General features: G+C 33.1%; 1 protein-coding gene across 1 annotated transcript; it reads right to left on the bottom strand.

Annotated features, from left to right (window-relative positions):
- Window positions 1–526: 526 nt before the first annotated feature.
- On the bottom strand, window positions 527–21,209 carry LOC106618882 (uncharacterized). Its single transcript, XM_070108481.1, has 12 exons — window positions 21,072–21,209; window positions 20,923–21,020; window positions 18,508–18,639; window positions 18,110–18,433; window positions 16,646–16,821; window positions 16,425–16,578; window positions 5,980–6,133; window positions 4,059–4,156; window positions 3,783–3,914; window positions 3,367–3,708; window positions 973–1,172; window positions 527–907 (listed from the first exon to the last, which is right to left on the bottom strand). The coding sequence occupies exons 1-12, from the start codon at window positions 21,192–21,194 to the stop codon at window positions 750–752; spliced, it is 2,091 nt and encodes a 696-aa protein (XP_069964582.1). The 5' UTR covers window positions 21,195–21,209; the 3' UTR covers window positions 527–749.
- Window positions 21,210–21,364: the final 155 nt, after the last annotated feature.

Raw genomic sequence — 21,364 nt, 5'->3', positions numbered from 1 at the left:
ACGACTATGCAAGCTCTCGCATATCAACTAAAGCAACTGCTTTTTTTAACACTCAAAAACTCGATTTGATGAGTCATCCACCATATAGTCCTGACTTGGCACCGATTGACTTCTTTTTATTTCCGTACGTAAAAAATAACCTAAGTTAACGTGTTTCGACACCTGAAGAGACGGTTGATGTATTTATACCTCATCAGAGTGGCAAAAGTGCTTCGACGAAAGGTTCTTCTAACCCATGCAAAACTGTATAGATCTTACTGGAGAATATTTTTTTAAAAAAATGTCGATGATTAATATTTGTTTTTGTTCTCTAATTCAGAAATTTAAAAAGCAACCATAGTATCACTGTAAATATTAAAAAATATGTGAAAATAGATATTGATAGAAAGCTTACAAATTTAAGTTTCCCTATAAGGTCAACGAGAACGAAAATAGGAGCCAATTCTACTTAATAATTTTTTTCGATCCTAAATTTTGCTCAGCCAGTTAGCAAATCTTGGCGATGAAAGAAAGAAAACCACACAAATAAAATCTTTTAGGTAAAAAAACTTTGAAATTCATGTATATTTTATATACATACTTGTAGTACTTATATACATTCATATATACATACGAGTATGTATACAGATTTTTTTTTTCTAATTTAACAAATTAGTGCTCACACACGTTATCTGCTAATACTTATTTACAAAATTAAATAACAATACACACACAAGCAAACATATGTGCTGCAATAAAGAGCTCATACGTTATGTAATCACTAAATTGACATTTTTGCCATTTTCTATATATTTTTCTTTGTATTTCTCAAACATCTCCGTCAGCTGGTCAATGACTTGCTTGTGAATTTTGTCCACATACTCGGGGTCGGGAATGTCGTTCTTTTCGACCTCAATGGGCTTGCCAACTGTAAGAATTGTTCAAAATTACTTTACAGTTATGAATGTTATTGTTTATTGAAGGTTAACTTACCAACTTGCACGATATGCTTGCGCTGCGGCAGAAATCCAAAGGTATACTGGAAGAAACCACGCCCCAAAACAATCAAAGGCGAGATACCGGTTAGTCTCTTGGTTAAAGTTTGAAAGCGTCGCAAAAATGAGTTGGGTGGATTATTGACTTGGTCAAATATCTCCACTTCGCCGAAGGAGAATGTCGGTACAATAGGTGAGCTAATGAAAGGGGGAAATCGGAAATAAGGCAAAAGTTTTATTATTCTATTTAATATAAAAACATTTCAATCATAAACTAATAGAGCTTTAAAGCTCCATAAAATCAGTTTTTATCAAAATATATTAATTAAAATGGAAAAAGACTAAGAAGTCATTAAGATAAATTATGCAGCAGAATTATTTGGTTAAAGTTTTTAGCCTTGGTCCATAAACTCGCGATCCCGTTATTGTATTATAATATATGAAAGGGTTGAAATTCTTATGGAGCATTCGCTATGCATTTTAGACATCGCTAAATTGTCCAAGAACTAACAAAAGACATCATAGCCATTCGAACTTCTTGTCGAAACATTTCAATCGTTTAGTCATCTAATATCAGGGACGGTAGTAAAAGTCAATTATAAATTACAATTTTATTACATCGGTACAACCGTACAACCCCTTTCATCTTCTTCCTAACAGCTGATGCAGCTGGCATCCGGTAAAATACTCAATCTTATTGTATGAATGCCGATGCTGGACAGTGTCCACTAGAACTCCTACAATCATTGAAAGATAGATCTTGCTGAGAGCAAAGAGTTCCCTCGACCTCTTACGATTTATCCTGTGCCAGAAGGATCTGGCGACTGCACAACTGCTGGTAGTCGACCAGCGCTTGTTGATTTGGCTGAGGCCCAACAGTGCAGTAGTGAACCACAAGATGCCAACCCAGCTCCTACCCGTTCCCATTTTATAGTTATTGAGACTGAAGTACCTGTCCTAACAAGCTCATCATTCTTACAATACCGCTGTGACCAGGTACTCAAACCACTCTAATCATAAAATAAATCGATGCTACAGATAAGAAATCTGACTACCCTATCGGAGTAGGTATACAGCTACATACATGGCAGTCACCTCTGTTTGAAGAAGCTGCAGTCATCAGGAAGCCTACAACTGGAGCTATTGGAGAGTTCCCGACAAACCGACTTTGATCCATCCGTAAACAAATTCACCACCCCTCTCCTCCAGCGAGTCCTTCCCTCCCATCCCTGCCCCGAAGGTAGTCCAAGTATTTTAGAATGATATCAAAATGTGAGAGACCCAGGCTCGCTGTCATCCAAATACCTAGATTCTCTGAGTCTGAAGACAGCATTTACACCCATTACAGTCTCATAGTTGGTATGGTCCGTAGTGCACTTCAAATACTTATAAAAGCAGCCGACGATTTTTTCGCGATTCAACCACAAACCAATGCAAAGCTCTAATGACCGCTTCCAGCAAAACGTTGTTGAATGCCCTCTCGATTTCGAGAAAGGTTCTCATTGCAAACTTCTTGTTCCTTATGCTCCTCTCGAGCCAGGAGACAAGAGACTACAGAACTGCCAAGTTCTTTCAAAATTACTCGGTTGTATTTGTATATAATTTATTCAAAATGAATTGCTTTGGAGCTTAATGAAAAAAAATCGACCATTGTAGTTCAAGCGTTCAAGGGAAAAATTATCAAACGTAGTTTGAAGTCTTAGACAAACCACGAGTTTTTAACAATATGCAATACTGGGATAGTAAAACGAAAGTTGCGAAACCGGAATAACCCCCTAAAAATCAGTAAAGAAGTATCAAACCTTGACCAGTCAATGTCACCCCTTTTGAATATCGGACGTCGGGAGATTTTCTGTTGATTCGCAGTGTTTTATGGTCCGTCATCTTGTAAACAGTAATAATTAAAAACTTGTTCACACATTTTCAGCCAGACATAATGTCGCAATGTCGACTTCCAATTAATATTTCGCTATGCCTAATGAAAAAATTGGCCCAAGCAGTCACTTTTTGATCGTACAATATCGATTTCTTATCTCGAATGTATTATTAATGCCGCCAGATAGTGTAAAATGTGTTGGACGAACCGTTCATTAAAGTTCTGTAATATTATTGTAGCATATCGATATTTGTGAACTCCTCCTCTGGATCCTCCGATTATAAAAAAATAAACCGTCTTGGACATATATAAAGTTACAAAATGAATTGTCCGTTTGTGTCTACGTGCCTCATACACTTTATAGTTTTATAATATATCAAAAATAAAACAATCTTTTAGTGCTTTATAATCATGCTTATCACCGGCGATTGCGCCGTAACAAAAACAACAGCGACAAATTACAATAAAAATACAGTCAATTGTTTGATTTATAACACACTATCTCCAAAAACTCACCCTGTGCGTATGGCCAATTTGACAAAACCTTTGCGCCTTTTTAGCGTAATTATATAACGTCCCGGATGTGAGTCCAAAGCCTCTTGAGCGCCACCCACCAAAATCGCGACAGCATTCGAAGTGAAACCATCAAGATTGACGGCATGTTTCGGATGATTCGAGGCTGATAGATAATGCATCAATGATTCCTTAGAGACCGAGACCATACCCCAGTAACGTAGAGCTTCGCGGAAAATGGGTGTGTAAAAATGCATATCTAGAGTACCGATTTTGGGACGTATGCCCGGAAATAGTTTCAACCATTGTTTTATATCCCTGCTCATATTGCAGGTGATGCCGGTGCTAATTCGTGTATGTAAAAATAAAACCGAAATTAAAATAAAATGTGAGCAATTTACACAACAACACGCACTTACCCTATTATTCCATGTGGAAAGCTGGCCAAAATGTAATTGCGATCGGCGCTCAAATCGGCGGTTTTTATCAATTCAATGGGAAAGTAATCACGAAAGTTACTCCATATACAATTACTACGAAATATCATAAAGCTGCAATAAACGTAATTAAAATTATTAGAGATTCTGTGGAGCTTAATAAAAGCTTTAAGGGCCAAAAGGCTTTTAAGCTTCTTGTTAATAAAAAACAACACACATAATTATATTGTGTTCGGATAAACTGAAGTAGTCACATACCCATTGCCATTAATATCACTGAAATTCCTCGTATGATCGAAGTAAACATAAGTCAAGTATGCCAGAGTCAAAAGCCTCCAAAATAGATTACCATAATACTGAAATTATGTAAAGCAAAACAAAAATAAATTACATAAAATCAAAACGACAAAATGTAGATAAATTATGAATATAATGTATTAAAAATTAAATATATATGTAGATATATAGATAGATACAGAAACCAAAACTTGTTTGACAAAAGTAAGGCAAAATCCAGAAATTTCTCTTATCAAATGGCTTACCCCTTACATTTCCGCACAATTCCTGAAACATTTTCTTGAACTTTTTCCTTATAGAAAAGTCCTCTGGTCTTGAAAGGCATTTTCAAATTTTATGTGGGTATATCTTAGGATCGCCGAAATGGTTTATTAAATATTAAGTAAATCTTTTTGTTGAGTTCAATAACACCTTACGAGAACTCTGACGTTATACTCTTAAATGTACCGGTCGCTCTTCAACCCGTCAGAAAGGATTCTAAACCAAAAATAATTTTATTTATATTTTAACTGACAAAAACTTTTAAAGTTTCTTAGCAAAAGGCTTCAATTACGTCGAAACAATTTCGTATCCAGAGTAAAAGCCATTCGGGGTCTGATAAGTTTATAAAGGTCTAGTTAAAATAAATCCAATATATGCGCTAGAAAGATAAGATTTCAAGATTTCGTACTACAAAATACCTCTAAGAGGATTTCGTGATCACTTGACTCAATATTGTTTGAGCACCCGTCAAAACTGAACACCAGCAAAGAAAAAGTACTCATATTTTACTGTTATGCGAGTACTTCAATAAAAGTGGGAAAGCAAGCCAGGTGGCAGAAAGTTTGAATAGGAAATGTCAACGGTACAGAGCGCTCTGGATGGCCAATTGTCAAAAATATTAGTAAAATAATGGAAATCGTCGAGTCCAATCGTCATATAAGCACTGTTTCCAGGAGCTAAACATTGTACAAAATATTGTTTAGATCCATTTTTATAAGGCGGTAGACAGAAACGATCAATTTTCGTAGTGAATGGTTATTGATGATGTATGACGACCTATGATGACGGTAGTGGTCGAATCGCGGCTAGACAGAGCAAACGGTGTTCACACAAGGAATGTTTTGTTTTATGATTTAAAGAATGGTGAGTGAATAATCTGTTCAATCTCTTAATTCGAAACTATGCTATCACCATGTGGACCATCTGAAGGAAGCGTTCGTCCAGAAACGAACAGCTATGGCCAGTGAGAGAGCAATTGTGTTCCATCAAGACAACGTCAAACCGCATACATCGTTAATGAAGGCAGCTGGGTTGAGAGGTTCGTATGCATCCACCTTATAATACGGACCTTACATCAAGTGATTACAAGTACTATCTGTACTTTTTTATGGCGATAAAAGCTTGTGAAAATCGACTGTCCCAGTTTTTTCGGGAAATAGGGACGAGGGTTTCTATAAAAGTGTGATTATAAAATATTCTTCTAAATGGCAACAAGTTATCGATTATCTGTTTTGATGAAGAGGGATAAGAAGAGATCTGCAGTGGTATTTTAAGGCTTTGAGAAACAACAAACAAACAATGAACAACAACAAAATCTTCTTAGATTAATACCATTAAATGCATTGGCTATCGAAGGTTTGGTTGTTAAAAAATATAATTTTGTGATTTGGACTTTATTCTCTTCTTGCACCATTTTTAAACACATATGACCGTAATTGATATCATTCAAGAGCTGCTAAGAATAATCAGGTCAACACATATTGAAAGAGTTAGTTCGCACCAAAAAAAACGAATATAGAATTGTATGCGGATCGTGAAATTTAAAATTTTACACCTTTCGAAACAAACTTGTCAGCATTGCAATAAAAATACACTTCGATAAAATAAAAGTCAAACTCACCAACAACGATGTAATGATAAGTACTGATATGATCGGCACAACCATAAATATCAGCACGTAGAGACCTGCAGCAAGAGTCTGCAGTCGTCGCTTTGGTGGCACATGCACCGGCGCCCACTCTATTTTCATTGTTTTTGTTTTTTTATCACTATAAGTTTAATGTTTCACGGATTTATGTATTCAGATTTATATTGAACACTTTTCACTTCACGATCCAATCGAAACGTTCAACTTCACACAACGTCTCAGTCACAACTGAGGTGACCGAACACTTTCTTAGCACCGCTTAGGAGAATGGGTATCTACACATAGTAACGAAGGGTGTAAGAAATAATAAAATAATAAATAATAGAGCAAAATAAAACGAGCGTACAATTCACCTTATCAAACTAATTTTTTCGACTAGCAAAACTGGCAAAGAAATACTTGTCCTCGTTCAACGACGCGTCAATTAGACATACGCTTCGATACTGAATACTGAAGACATAATGTACATGTTCTACTGATAAGCATCATAGAATAATTCGAACTAAGTAATCAAAATTTTTTGATTTATTAACCACTGGCTAAGCGTACGCACATATTTGTCACAATAGACGAAGGAATACGTAGGCAGTTTGATAATTCGGTGAAGATTTTGAATTGTTGCGTTTTAACTCTGTTGTTGTCAACTACCATCTCTGATTGGACTAACTACATATAGTTAATAGTTGTAGATGGTTTAAAACCGACCAAACACCATCAATTTTGTTTCATAAGATGTGCTATGCTGAGAACTATTGTGAGCATATCGAGACTAAATGAGATCGTCATCTAAGAGTAAGGCAGCTGATGTAATAGACAACTCAACTAACTAATCGGAACTGCGCCTAATCACTCGAATTTGTATTGGACGAACTTCAACCACGGCTTCAAAAAATCTATTTTGTTTATTGTCTTATTTAATTCTATAACATCTCTAGAATATTGTCCTAAATGCTCAACTTGATCCGAGCAATAGCCTTGGGGATACAGCCACAATTTGGAAAATTTTACACAGCTCTTTCATATAGAATTTACAAGGTCTTCAGCGATGGAATTTTCATTTAATCAAATACAATAATTCATATTTAAACAAAAAAAAAACATCGAAATTTTCACCAAAATTTCCTTTTTTTTTGTAAATAAAATTTTCCCTTTTGTATTTCGTTCAAAACCTAGTTTATGTTCTTAATTAAAACACGTATTTTTTTCTATTTACTTCATATGATCCTGTAAGAAGTTCTGTTCTCAACGCGAAGGCACCTTTTTTGCGAGGGTATGGCGAAAATGACGTCGTAGTGGCCGAGTTTTGAATATTTTGCTTTGAAAATTTCACATAATCTTTGTAAAATATGTACATATGTAGTGTCTTTGGAATAATAAAAAGTCTGAATAAATTATTTCATTATTTATATGAAATAAAAATTATTGGAAATAGTCCGTTTGTTGCTTGAGAAAACCTATGCAACGCCTTAAAAGTAATCAAAATATGAGTACGCTGGCAGAGACCAAGTATGTTAAGACTCATGGCAATGGACTCTTCTAAGTGAATATATAGCAAATAGGTCTGATTCTGTTTAAAATGTACGGAACTTATAAGCAGCAAATTTAATTGGCTTATCTGGGGATTTTTCGTAATGATTGTAATTACTTCCAATCGGCTATATTCACGCGACAAGTTTTAAATCGATTCTGAACGTTTGTTAAATTTATTTCATCGTTTTGATCTTAGTTGGAGAACGAACCAAGGTGATGAAGACATAACAGTGCTCTATATTACTTGTATGTTATATAAATGAAACTAGTGTGTTTCTATCATGGATGCATAGATGGAATCAGCTTAAAGATTGCTCGATCTGATTCATTAAACTAAATCACCAGCTAAAATGTATAGTCCGAAGGTTGAAGAAGCTCTATGACAAGCACCAGGATAAGTATTTAATTTTCAAAAACTAACGCACTTATCAAACTTTCCTCGTACAATTTTCATTCAAAATGCTATTATGTCCAGAGAAATCTAAATATAGCGAAAGTCAATTTAGTGAGGGGTTTAAAATATTATTTATTTTACATATATAAGAACTATTTGTATATATTATATCTAACAATGAGATTTACAAATGTTTATTCGTGGATTGCCAAAAAGACTTTTGAAAGGACTTTGAACTAAAAAGGCAGATCGATAAACACAAAGAGACATTGCTCAAAAAACGTATATCTGTGAAAGTTTTTTCTTTCTAAAATTAATAAAATTATGAACAAAGAATTAAAGAAGTAAAGAAGTAAAGACTTTGAACAAAAAAGCTAGAAATCATTTTTATTACTTATATGTATATGTTGCCTTTAATTCACGTTTAAGACGAAAGTTAGTATGAGACATTATCCTCTAGCATTAATTTTGACTTAATGATAAAATATCAAGCATATAGGTTAAGGGTTTGGTATAGCACAAAAGAGTATATTTAAAATTTTTCTGTATCAGTATTATTCCAAAGACACTATATCCTCTAAAATGTACCTACAAAGTTTACATATCATACTAGTTTATTCGACAAGTTACTATACTATCTTCTGATTATGAATGGAATCAAATAAATTCAAATCGGAGCAGTGATGTGATATACAAAAGAGTTCTCTCTTTTGCATCTAATAATCTTGCTGTAAAGCCACACAGCAGTTCAAAATTATATCGCATGAATGTTGTACTTATACATTGTGCGGCTGCTGATTCACATTTTTTTTTATCTAGCATTCCGATAAGTTCGCTAAATTCGACCTGCTCAATAGGTACTTCATATGTTTTTTTTTGCGTTTTACGAAAGTTTTAGCTGTGAACCGATTTTAATTTTTTTTTTCGTTGAATAAGGTTCCACATTATCAGCAGAGATTTTAGAGTATTCTAAAGGAGTCCATGAGACTGCCCGAGCGATACTTAATTTCTTTGAACTACTTTATCGTGTTTTCCACAAATTGAATCAACTTGAAAAAGTTCTAATGGTGCTTGTAGAAAGATAAGAAACTATAAAATGCAATTCATTAAAATACTCTACGTGAATATGTGTCATTGTTTCACAAAAGCCCTTGTAAGAACATATAGCCAAGCAACACTGTTTACTATTTATTTAAGATAAGCTGATATCTTTGAAATAAACAAGTATTTCTTAACTGTAAATATGTATGTGAAACTATTTTAAAATTCAAATAAAAATTGTTAATTCCTTCATTACCACTGCGTCATAAAAGTATGTGTATACAATATGCAATAACTATGTGCATATGGATTGATGCATTTGTAGACGTTTAACGACTTGAAAACAAATGCTATTATCGGTTTAGAAATGTATGACGAATCAATTATTACATAAGTATATTATATGTGCTTTAGTTTTCATTGTAATATTTTTGCTTTCTTGATATATTATATACACGCGCATCAGTTTTAAAACGACAGCTCAAGAAAAGAAGAAGTCTCCGACTTATAGCAATTTTATGTAGAGCTGGCACAGAAAGAGAGTATAGCTAAGACGGCAATACAGCATTTTTTCCATAAGCGCACGAAGAAGCTCAAATGAGTACTATTTCTTTTGAACAGGTATAAAACTCATCTATTTCTACCTAAAATCTGACAATTGATATCTGGCATCGATATGTGGAAAATACGAATTTATTTTATGGAAAAAGTCAGTTGAACTTGTCGTGCGTACTAGTTGCAAAATAGTTTCTTACTAGTCGTAAAGTAGTTTCAGACTAGTATTTTTCCCTATAGGGTATCTTCGGATTTCAATTAGCTGTCTGTAGCATTTTCTTAAAACAATTTGCTCCTAAGAATCAATCATAGTGGTTTTTCGATTTTTTACTTTTATTTTGCTTGAAATTAAAAGTAAATACTTATTTGAAGGTTACTAAGCTAAATTATATAAATGCTAATTAAGTGTTTAAGCACAGAGTAATTTTATGGAACACCTACAATGCAAATATATATGTACATATAAATACGAGTATATGTAAATATGTATGTATGCACAATCATTGTTTACACTTGACATGCGTTGTCAATTGTTAAAACAACAACACATGTTTTAATTAACGATTTTACTGGATCAAAAGTTTAATTTATTTTTGTTTGGAAAATTTTTTTTTTGCTCATTGAAAATCAAACGCGCACTTTTTGACACAAATTTTGGTGGTATATTGTGACATACACATATACATATACAAGTATATGTACGCCTACATATGTATGTAACTTTACGATTTATCGCTCGATGATTTGTAGCACTATATCAATATCTTTATTTTAGAACATTTTATAAACATTTGTTTATATTAAAACTGAACTTAAAATAAACTTTTACCGAAATATTATCGTAATTTCAATCTTTTCCAACGACATTAACGGTAAAAATATAAAGCAATATTTTAAAATCACTTTATAGTAAAATGAATATCCGTATATTTTTCTTTTAAATGTTATTTTCTTTTCTTTTTATTTTTACTGCTTTTTTAATATTTTCATATTTTTATATTTTTTTTGTTTCTTTTTCTACTGTTTCTTATTCAAACTTTTATTACTTTTTATATCATTCACACAATTATTTTTATACAACCGCAAACAAATTGATGTATGTATGTAAGCAATGTCGTAAAATACATAAAATAAAATTCAAACGTTCTAAACTGACACTCGTAACCAGCGGCGATTTGCAACGACTAACAACTTGTAATGCTATCGAATGAATATTTGATTCAACGCTGCAAATAACGAGTAGTTGTTAGCGATGTGTCGAATAGTCGAGTTCGGTGCGATATCCCTGTTATTCAAATTTATAGTAATTGTGTTTTTACGTTTAAAAAAAAATATTTTCACATAAAATTTTTATAAAAATAAGTAAACGATTTAAATAAAATATTTTTTTATATATGAATAAAGTTGTAGAACAAAATAAAAACGAAAGGCATCCCATAATATTTAAGCTATAACAGTATATACCTAGTGGCTGACCAATTGGAAGTAAATCCTGTATCTGTGTTAGAAAAATATCAACTCCAAGAAAATTATTCAAAAACCTCCTTCTCAATTTCTTCAAAAAAATTTTGGAGTTGATGCGATTTCATCATTAAATTGAAAAATAAACCAAAAAAATATTTCAAAATTTATCTTTCTGGAGAGTAAAAAAAAACAAATAAAAGTTCAATGCAAGGTTAAAACCTCCGGTCCAATAAAAATATATATGTATGTAACTCGTCGGAATGATAGTGATGAAGAAAATCATATACATTTATATATAATATATAAGTCGTAAAAGTCACTACCTGAGTTGAATATCCATTACAATTCGTTTCGAAAAGCAATACACTGGATCCAAAACCATCTAAATATACTGAAAAGAAAACAAGAAAAACGTTAACTTGAACTGCACCGAAGCTATAATACACTTCGAAAATACAAAATATTCCTTACAAAAACTTGATTTTGATCTGTCAGTTTGTATGGCTATATGCTAAAGTTGCCCGCTCTGAACAATGTCTTCAGTGATTGCACCGTTGCTTTGGACAAAAATCCATGTCAAATAAAAAAGTTTTCATATAAGGACTTAATTCCAATCGTTCAGTTTGTATGGCAGCTATATGCTATACTGCTCCGATATCGAATAGCGGTTCCGACAAATGAGCAGCTTCTTTAGAAGGGAAGGGCGTGTGCTAAATTTCAGATCGACATCTCAAAAACTGAGGGACAAGTTCGCTTATATACAGACGAATGGGCGGATGAACAGACAGACGGACATAGCTAAATCGACTCAGCTCGTCATGCTGATCATTTATATATATATTTTATAGGGTCTCCGACGCTTCCTTCTGGGTGTTACAAACTTCGTGGCAAACTTAATATAACTTATGCAGAGTATAATGAATGATGAAATCACTTCAGCTTTTTTGCTTTCACACAGTTTTAGTAGTTCGTATTGATGTTGAATCGCAAAAAAAATGGATTCCTATTAAAAAAAAAATGTCAAGGTCATATCAAGGTCGAACCATGTTAGTAAAAGATTTGAAGAAAAACTTTATGCTCATACGGTATCTTCAATTCTTGCTAGAAATACCGTTAAGGTCAAGGTCAAATCAAGGTTAAAACTTGTTAGAGAAGAAATTTATGTAAGCATAAATGTATAAGCATCATTTTTTATTAGCTTTTCTTTTAATGATCAAAATTACAGTTGGTGCCGCTTCCATTTCCATAACGATCGGGTCTATGTAGTCTGAACATTGATATGACAACCATAGTAATTTGATCAAAATTGTTAAAACAACCGTTAGTCACGCTTCCCGAAAACAAACGTACATCTCCAACGCCAGCACAGCGTGAACGAATTTACATCGATGTGAGGCTTCTGTTCAAAACAATTGCATTTAAAGCGCGAATTCTCATAAATTTACATATTTTTCTAAATGTATGTATGTATGCACTATTTGTGCTTACATATTAAATAAAGTAAGGTGTCTATATGTATGGTTTCTGCGTTTGTAATGTATTCTCTGACGCTTCCATTGGCTTTATATTGCTTTGTCATTGTTGTATTTGTTTGTAATATTATTGTTTGCAATTTTCAAGTATGTGTGCGTGCGTATGTGTCATAGCTGATCACTATGACCGTGAGTGACGTGTACATCGCGTCACCGCTTGGCAACTCGCTCGCTGCCGCTTGCTTGACAGCTGATAAAGCGATCGAAATGCATGTGCGTGTAACTTAGCGAGGCATTTTTTCCACACTTTGGCCTTTATTCTTAATTTATTTTATTATTACAACAACACACACTTAATTCAATGTTTTCTTCGCTTATTTCTCTGAAACTATACTATCATTGTTGATTGTTTGCAATCTCTTATAACAGTTATGAAGTGTTTGGGCAGTTTGAGAAAGCAACCGTCGAAATTAGGGGTCGAAAATAGTGTACCTGGGATTACTATATGTACTACTATATGTATTTATGTGTACACGCGTCTTGCTATTATTTACCGTTTCAAATTTTAAGTATACATGTGAGTACAAATATTTGTATGTATACATGTACTATTTGGACTATGAATTCCCTTATCGGCCTCAAAATTTAAACAAATGATTCATTATCTACGTTTGAAAATCTAAATAGCTCGTCAAGAGTTCTACTTTGTACCCAAAACTACGTATATTTCAGTAAATAAGTTATTATCATGCCCATTTGTACGCTTAACCACTTTTAAGTCTGAATGAAATGACTATTTCCAACGATCGTATTCTCTAAAATACCAGACGTTTCTGAATTTGGAACTTACTATATAATGGGTGTCTTTTTAAGAGTTTTGGAATTCGCTAGAGGAAAACTGGGAACCCAGCTGTCAAAGTAAACATATGTGTTTGGAAATTTATGTTCAGTATACTTAAAAGAGACTTATATATCTTACACTACAGCTTGATTTGCAAACCAAAGGCATTATTGGTTCAACTATTTTTTTAACTGAATTTACCGCAAATTATAACTAATTTTTTATTCCACATGCCAATGCTACTCGTCTAAGTTCTTAATGGTATCAACTGGGCGTGAAACTATTACAATCAAGAAATGTGCATGTCATTTGTCCGTCGAGATCATGATGGTCATATGCCTTAAATTCAATTCGAACACAAAATTCCTTAAAATTACAAAATTCCAAAGCCAAGATTTTTTTGTTTTTTTTTTTTAAATAAAAAGTCAAGAACTTGAAAAACTACCCTTTATACACATTTTACAAATTTTGTATCAAGGCGTTGGTTAGTTATACCCAGTACAGGGTATATTATGTATGCCACGAAATTTGTAACAGCCAGAAAGAAATTTCGGAGACCCTTTAAAGTGTATAATATATATTTGAGCAGTTTGTCTGTATATATGGCACATGAACTAGCTTTTTAGACATCGATCTGAAATTTTTTACACGTCCCTTTCTACCAATAACCTGTTCATTTGTTGGAACCGCCAATATCGGACCACTATAGCATACGCTGCCATACAAACTGATCGATGAAAATCAAGTTGTATGGAGGCAAACAGTTGGCCAGTTACCTTTTCAGATTCAGTTATACATATACATACAAGTATGTATATGATTTGTACCGATAAGCATTGGATGTATATAATATTGATCATTTAATAAACCTAGACAAATATTATATATTAATATATTATGTACTCATAAAAATTCTAATCAGAATCCAAGTTGTTCCGAATCCTTTCGAACGAGTAAGAGTTATTGTTCGATTTTGTTTTTTTTTATGTTGAAGATTCAACGCTTGACAGAGCAGAGCTTGATACTAATTCCGTAGAATCGCTACAGCGGGAAAGAAACTTTTTTTTGTACAAGATAGAAATAAAAAAATAAAAATTTGGATATTTGAATTTTTCAAACGGCTTTGAGGTTATGTGAAAAAAGTTTTAATACAAAAGTTATAGATCTTTTTATTACTTACAACTTTGCTTTATAATTTTTTTCTATAGAACTATAGTTTTGCCGGAAATCGAGTCAAACCTTTTTTAACTCTTAAAAAACCAACCACGCCCCTCCTCTTCCTCTTCCCGGCCTCAGATCGCCCATAAATTATTTTTCCTTTAATTTTTGAAATTTTATCTTTAATTTCCAATGTATTTCACCATGAATTTCTGTTAAAAAAAAACTACAGATTTTACCAGTTCCGAACAATATCTGGAAAATAGCTCTTTCGCCAAATTGTAAAGGTTGTTTGTGATAATTTTTAAGCTCCTGGTACCAACGGCAAGAATTGCCGGAAAAATTGTCACAACCTTCCCCTGTGTTATGCAATTTTTTTTTCAAATATTTCATCCGTTTGACTTTTTAAAGTTTCAACTTAGTTGTTGATAACTCCATGACCGAGCAGAGAAAGCAGCAACCAAATGTAATTGGATTTGGGGCGCCATGCCAGCGTTCACCAAACTATAATTTTGTAATGACCTCTCCATTACCCAGTTCAAATAAAGTTAATAACCCGCAAGCATTCAATATTGTAATTACACAGTTGCAATGCATTTGCTTTTAAAACATGTTTTTCAAGTTTTCAATAAGAATTTTGCACCATGACTCTTTTCCACTTAATTACAGACATGTGAGATAATTCTTATTGCTGCTAAGCAAACACATATGTATATACACATGTACATTAAGGTGGATAAATAAAATGAATGTTTTTTTTTGGCTTGGTACTCTAAAAAATTAGTTGATAGACACCTCTAAGAAAGGCTCTCCAAGTATGAGCTCTTAATTGTAACGGGAAGGTCCTCCACCTAAGGATTTTCAATTTTTTTCTTATTATTATATAGAAAAATTCATATCTTGCTAATTTTAAACTGCGAAGCTCAAAGTCTTGTAGGAAATGTTCTGCGCTGGTCTGTCGAAATGGTCGCGATGTTCATCGTCAAATCAAAGTAAGTAAGTGATTAAAGTAAAATTCATGTTTTTGCATTGACTTTCAAAATTCAAAAGAAAAAGACAAATTTGCCTTAAAATAGTCAAACTTAAACCGTTAATATCTTTTAAACGGTTAGGTTTACGAAAAAACCGTTAGAGACCATTTTATAGAGCATTCAATTTGCTACAAATTCGCTATGAAGCGAGATATTTTTTCTAGTAGTTGGAAGCTAGATACGAATTTTTCTATATAATAATTAGAAAACATAGTTCGCCCGTTTGGCGGAGGACGTTCCCGTTACAATTAGGAGCTCATACTTAGAAAGTCTTTCTTAAAGGTGTCTAACAACCAACTTTTCAGAGTACGAAGCGAAAAAAAAATTTTACTCACCTTAATGTACATGCATATATACAAACATGTTTAATAGCTAAATTACAGCTACAACGATTAATAATTAAGGAGCCTTGGAACATGTCAAAGTAATTGAATATTTAAATCTCGGTTGTTGACTTAAATTGTGGCAGGATATAAAATACATATACATACATATGTACAAACAGATTCCATAACCAACGCATAGTTTGAAAAACTCTAGTTGAGTCTCTAAATTTACAATTATTCAGATATTGAAAAGGATTACCCAACACAGGTTCACTTCTTTAAGTAGGGTTATATTCAATTTTCTACAATTAATATTTGAGAGAAGAAACGAGACTCCGAAATAAATCAGCGTGGCGAGCTAAAGAAGAGCGTGGCAAGCTTAAAAAGTACCCGAAATTTTACCAAAAATATCAACAAAAATATTTATAATTATGATAAAGTTGAAATATTTGAAGTCTGAGTTAGAAAGTTCATTTAGAATTCGAAGATATCCCGAGAAACAACTACAGATTTTTTTTATTTTCTCAAAAGGCACGCGAACATTCGAAGACGCCATAAAATTACTCAATTGCGGCGTTAAGTAATCATTACAATTAGCCACATTACTTAATTACAAGTTTAACATTTTCATAATTTTCAATGTAATTAATTTTGTGCGTCTCAAATAAATCTTTTACACTTTCAATGACTTTTTGATGAATTTCATCCACATATTCCGGTTGGGGGTTATCATTTTGTTGCACTTCGATTGGTTTGCCAACTGTAAGTTTATAAAAATAGCTCAAAGATTATTGAATAATATAGCCATTACATGCAGCACTACTCACCCACTTGTACAATACGACGCTTGAATGGTATCGGAAAGCCACCACGCCCCTTTACTAGTAATATCGATATGCCAAGTAAATATTTTATTATCAATTGCCAATGCAAGGCCCATTTACCATCCCAACGCTCGAAGCTGTCCACCTCACCGAAGGTGAAACATGGAACGATAGCAGCGCTAAAGGTGATAGAAAGGAGTTCTACTTATATACATACATAACTTTTATACATCGTCGAAAGGTCCTCGGTAAGCAGAAAATCATAAAAAAAATACTAATTAATAGCAAACTGCAAACAAATTTTATATATTCTGTATTTATATAATCAAGTCCAACTCTACCAATTTTTACTTGGATTTATCCGAGGTTTTTCTCTTTACCAAACGGGTATTACAACTTACTTTACCAGCTTTTTCGCATTATCAGGACCATTTCGAAAACTCTCTGCTCACAGCATAAATTAACAACTAATGATTCCTACAGGGCTATTTCGAAAATGGACAGCAGTAAAGCAGTAAAGTTTTATGAAAAGGAGTCTGGAAGCTAGCAGATTTTCAGAATTAATGATTGATCGTCTGAAGTTCTATTTAGAGATTTCCTGATCTCTTGGTGTCAGGACCGCACTGAAAGCCGAATGCAGAAGAACCTCCAAACCAAGCTTCCAGAGTTTCTGATGATTCAGTATCGATGTGTGAGGCCTAGGGTTGTCCTGAGGGAACACATTCCTTTTCTATTGTATTAACCAAAACTGGCCACTTTTGGTCTATTGCTTCATCTGAATAGACCAATTGTTGACAGTACAGACCCAAATTAAGAATTTTATAGCACATAGTAGATTATTCCCTGTCAATACCTCCAAACATAAAGCAAAATCTTTTCAACTCTTAGGCCTGGCATGGACACCGTTTGCGCCAGCTCATGATGATTCGGCCACGAATGTTTCCGCTTGTCATAAGTGACCCACTTAGACTTGATCGATTTTATTGCGATTCATCAGCGACTCGCAGATAGAAATTTGGTCCATGAGGTTTTTTTAGGTTAACTCTTGTGGCACCCATACATTGAGCTTCTTTTTACATCCAGCAGTATTTAAATGGTACCAAACGGTGTTTTGTGCAATGTTTATCTCTTGGGCAATCAAAACAGTGCTTACAATAAATCCCGATACGACGATTTCCATAATATTTTTGACAATTAGCCTTCCAGAACGTTCTACATCGTTGAGATCAAAATTATCGGAAGGAAATCGACTAAATCACGGTACCTGGACAATATACTGAGTCAAGCAATCACAAAACTATCGGAAAAGTTTTTTTTATTTCGAAATCTTATACTATTTCGAAAAAATACTTAAGCCATCTATTGGAATAATAATGAATTTCTTTGTACTAGACCTACAATTGTCGAATAAAAAGACCAGGTTATATGTATTAATTATATTTATAACTTCTCTTCTAACATACTTACCCACTTTTTATAGCCACCCGAACAAATCCTTTACGTCTCAAAAATGTCACTTCATATTGGCCAGGACGAGAGTCTAAAGCCTCCTGTGCGCCGCCAACAATAATGAAAACACCGTTAGACGTAAAACCATCACCCTGCCAGCGGCTGGTCAAATAATGCATCAGTGAGTTTTCCGATACCGAAATAAAACCGGAAAGGCGTAAATATTCATGTAAGAATGGCGTCAAAAATGTGGCATTTAAAATCGTCTGCCTCGGTCGAATACCGGGAAATAGTGCTAGCCAATTGTCAATGTCATATGTAATGTTAATGGTGCAGCCATAACTAATCATAAAAGTAAATAAATAAATTAATTAATGAAATTAAAAAGGAAGTTTATACTGATTATGAAAACTTACGTAATAACACCGTGCGGAAAATTCGCGAATACATAATGGCGGTTAGCGGGTAAATCTACAGTTTTCACCAATTCGATTGGAAAATAACGGCGTAGTTGTTTCCAAAGCCAATTACTGCGAAAGAATCTGAAGCTTTAAGAAATAAAGAATTTATTATTCATTTAAGTACGGTAAAAAATCTATGCGGTCGTAACGAAATCTGTAACGCAACAAACTTCCGTCACATTAGTATGGTATATGCATATACTTGTATATTATATATAGAGCGATTCCGTCAAGGATGACATGATGCGAGACTCTCTCATTTTCGCTGATTTTTCTGTTATTCTCTTTCCCTGATTATTAAAATCAGGGAATTTCGAACAGCTGATGTAAAAAAAGGCGGGATACCAGAAATAAACCCGCTAAAAATAGCTAACAAAAGCAGTGCGAAAAGAAATTTCAAGGAACGGCACAAATACTTTTGAATAACGTGCAACTAAATTTAATTTAAAACGTTCATTATAAAACCACGATCTTTTATTATGACTTGTATTGTTTCTTTGTTATAATTTTTTTATTTATATGCTATTTTTTATGTTATATGATTTTTTTAAAATTTTATAATATAAATAAAAGTATATAGGGATGTATATGCGTTATATAGGCCTACTCAGGGACGGAGCACCTAAAAATAATATCGAAATGCAAAATACCCCCAAGTTTTCTTTATAATACCCAATCCATTTTCGTTCGACAGTGGCATGATTGGCAAATGTTATAAAAAATGTGGGTTTTGACAACTCTCTCTCGATTCAAAGAGTCTCGCATCATTTCATTATTGATTCCGTGGGGACTAAACTAATTGGTATAACTTTTTGCATTGCTTGGTACAACATTCAAATAGTTGAAAACCAAAAAGTTATGTAGATAGCTGCCACCCGTGTGAAATTTTTAAAGGCTCAAATCTTTGAAATTTTGAGTTTAAAAATAAGGACACAGAATACACTGAAAAGGTAACAAAAAAACTGTTTGTTAAAACAATGTGGGAGAAGGGTTGCCACATATTTAAACTAGTTTAATGCGATACAGTTGTTATGAAAAACAAATTATTACAAAACAAGTTTCAAATTCAAGAAGTTTAATAGGGTTCGTAATTTTTTAGGAGAGTTGCCATCAGTTTAACTTGTCATTCTGTAAGATTTGTAAGAAAAACAGAATATTACAGTGTGAATATATAATGAAATAATTTTAAGAGGACTTACAGTCTCAAACAAGTTTGTAGGGTTGCCACTTGTTGAATTAATTTTATATGAAATTGATATTAAAATCGAATTTTTACAATAATTTAAGAGTAATATTTATACTCTTGCAACATGTTGCCTATATAGTTTTGTTCACCTAACGGATGTTTGTATTAACTAAAACTAATCGAAATATGTAGATATGGAGATATATGTACATACATATACATATATATGTTATAAATGATCAGTGTGACGAGACGAGTTGACCGTCCGTCCGTCCGTCCATCTGTCTATCTGTCCGTGCAAGCGATAACTAGAGTAAAAGTTAAGTTATCTTAATGAAACTTGCTACATATGTTCCTTGGCACCCACGGGAGGTTGGTATTGCAAATGGGCGGATTCGGACTGCCACACCCCCAAAGCACTATTAAACGATAATTACTATAACTTTCCAAGGTGCTTTTGGCTGATTTTTGAACGATCATGTCGGTCAATCTGTGAGCTCTATTATTGAAATTCGGGGAGAGTATTTTCATTCCCTTATGCCAAAAATAGGTAAAATAGGGTGAATACATCTCTTAGCCCCCATATACCAAATAAAAATATTTTGAACTTATGATTGACTTTATACCGCAACTATCGGTCAATATGTAAGAAATCTTAATGAAATTCCTAAAGAATATTTTTTTATAACAACAGTGTATCTTATTGAGTGTGATTGTATATAATGAATGCAATACTTTCTACTTTTAATTAAAATATATACGAAAATCCCGTATATCAATTTAACTTGCGAATATATAAGTTTCCTTATTAAAGGGAAAAATTTGCCACTTGTGTTTATTTTTCATGAATTAAACTGATAAGAACAACGAATTATTAAGTTATGGGTAACAAATTAAAGTGTGAGAAGGCTTAGAAATGAAACAAAAATTAGGTGGGTTGCCATATGTTTAAAGAAAAAATTAATATAATTAATATGAAAGACGAATTTTTACAATAATTTAACAGTAGTAATTAGACTTTATTAATTTTACTAGAAAATTTTAAGAGATAATATTACTTCACTTATTTAAGGGAAACAACTGCCACTTGTTTTAATATTTCATGTTAGGACTTGAGACGGCTTACAGTTCATTCAAATAACTGGATAAAATAAATTCAATAATTAAAAATATAATTCACTTACCCATTTCCTTTGATGTTCAAAATGAATTTTGCGCTTGATATGTGAATATAAAAAATATAGAGAAGCATCAATATCCTCCAAAAGAAGTTGCCATAAAGCTAAAATAGCTTACTTAAAAAACATTTAATAATAAATAAATAAATACTCACAAGTAAACCAATAGTCAGGATCCAGCAACATGAAAATACGATTGTGATTATCAAGAAATACATCACTGCAGCAAGTGCGCCCATAAATTGCCGAAACCCGTATCCTTGCTCTATTTTGGTCATTTTTTATGAAAGATTTTTGCTTTATACGTAAAATGTACCAACAACTTTTGTGTCACAACTGAAAGTGTTTGTTTCAAACTACCCACCATTGCCTCAAACTCTAAATTCGAAAACAAAGTGCATATTCTATCTACGGTAAAAACTCAAGCTTTTAAGTTAATCGAACCAAT

This window comes from Bactrocera oleae, chromosome 4, assembly GCF_042242935.1.
Source record: "Bactrocera oleae isolate idBacOlea1 chromosome 4, idBacOlea1, whole genome shotgun sequence".
Lineage (NCBI taxonomy): Eukaryota > Metazoa > Arthropoda > Insecta > Diptera > Tephritidae > Bactrocera > Bactrocera oleae.
Note: the sequence above shows the minus strand (reverse complement) of the source record. Positions and strands in the feature narration are given on the sequence as shown.

Bases quoted from the DNA above. Each gene is read 5' to 3' on its own strand.
- LOC106618882 (XM_070108481.1), bottom strand. From the start codon at position 21,194: ATGACCAAAATAGAGCAAGGATACGGGTTTCGGCAATTTATGGGCGCA. The intron at 18,434-18,507 runs GTAAGTTTTCAT...TTTTATGATTAG, and splicing joins TTTCCGCACGGTGTTATTAC to TTATGGCTGCACCATTAACA. The intron at 908-972 runs GTAAGTTAACCT...CAATTCTTACAG, and splicing joins CAAGCATATCGTGCAAGTTG to TTGGCAAGCCCATTGAGGTC.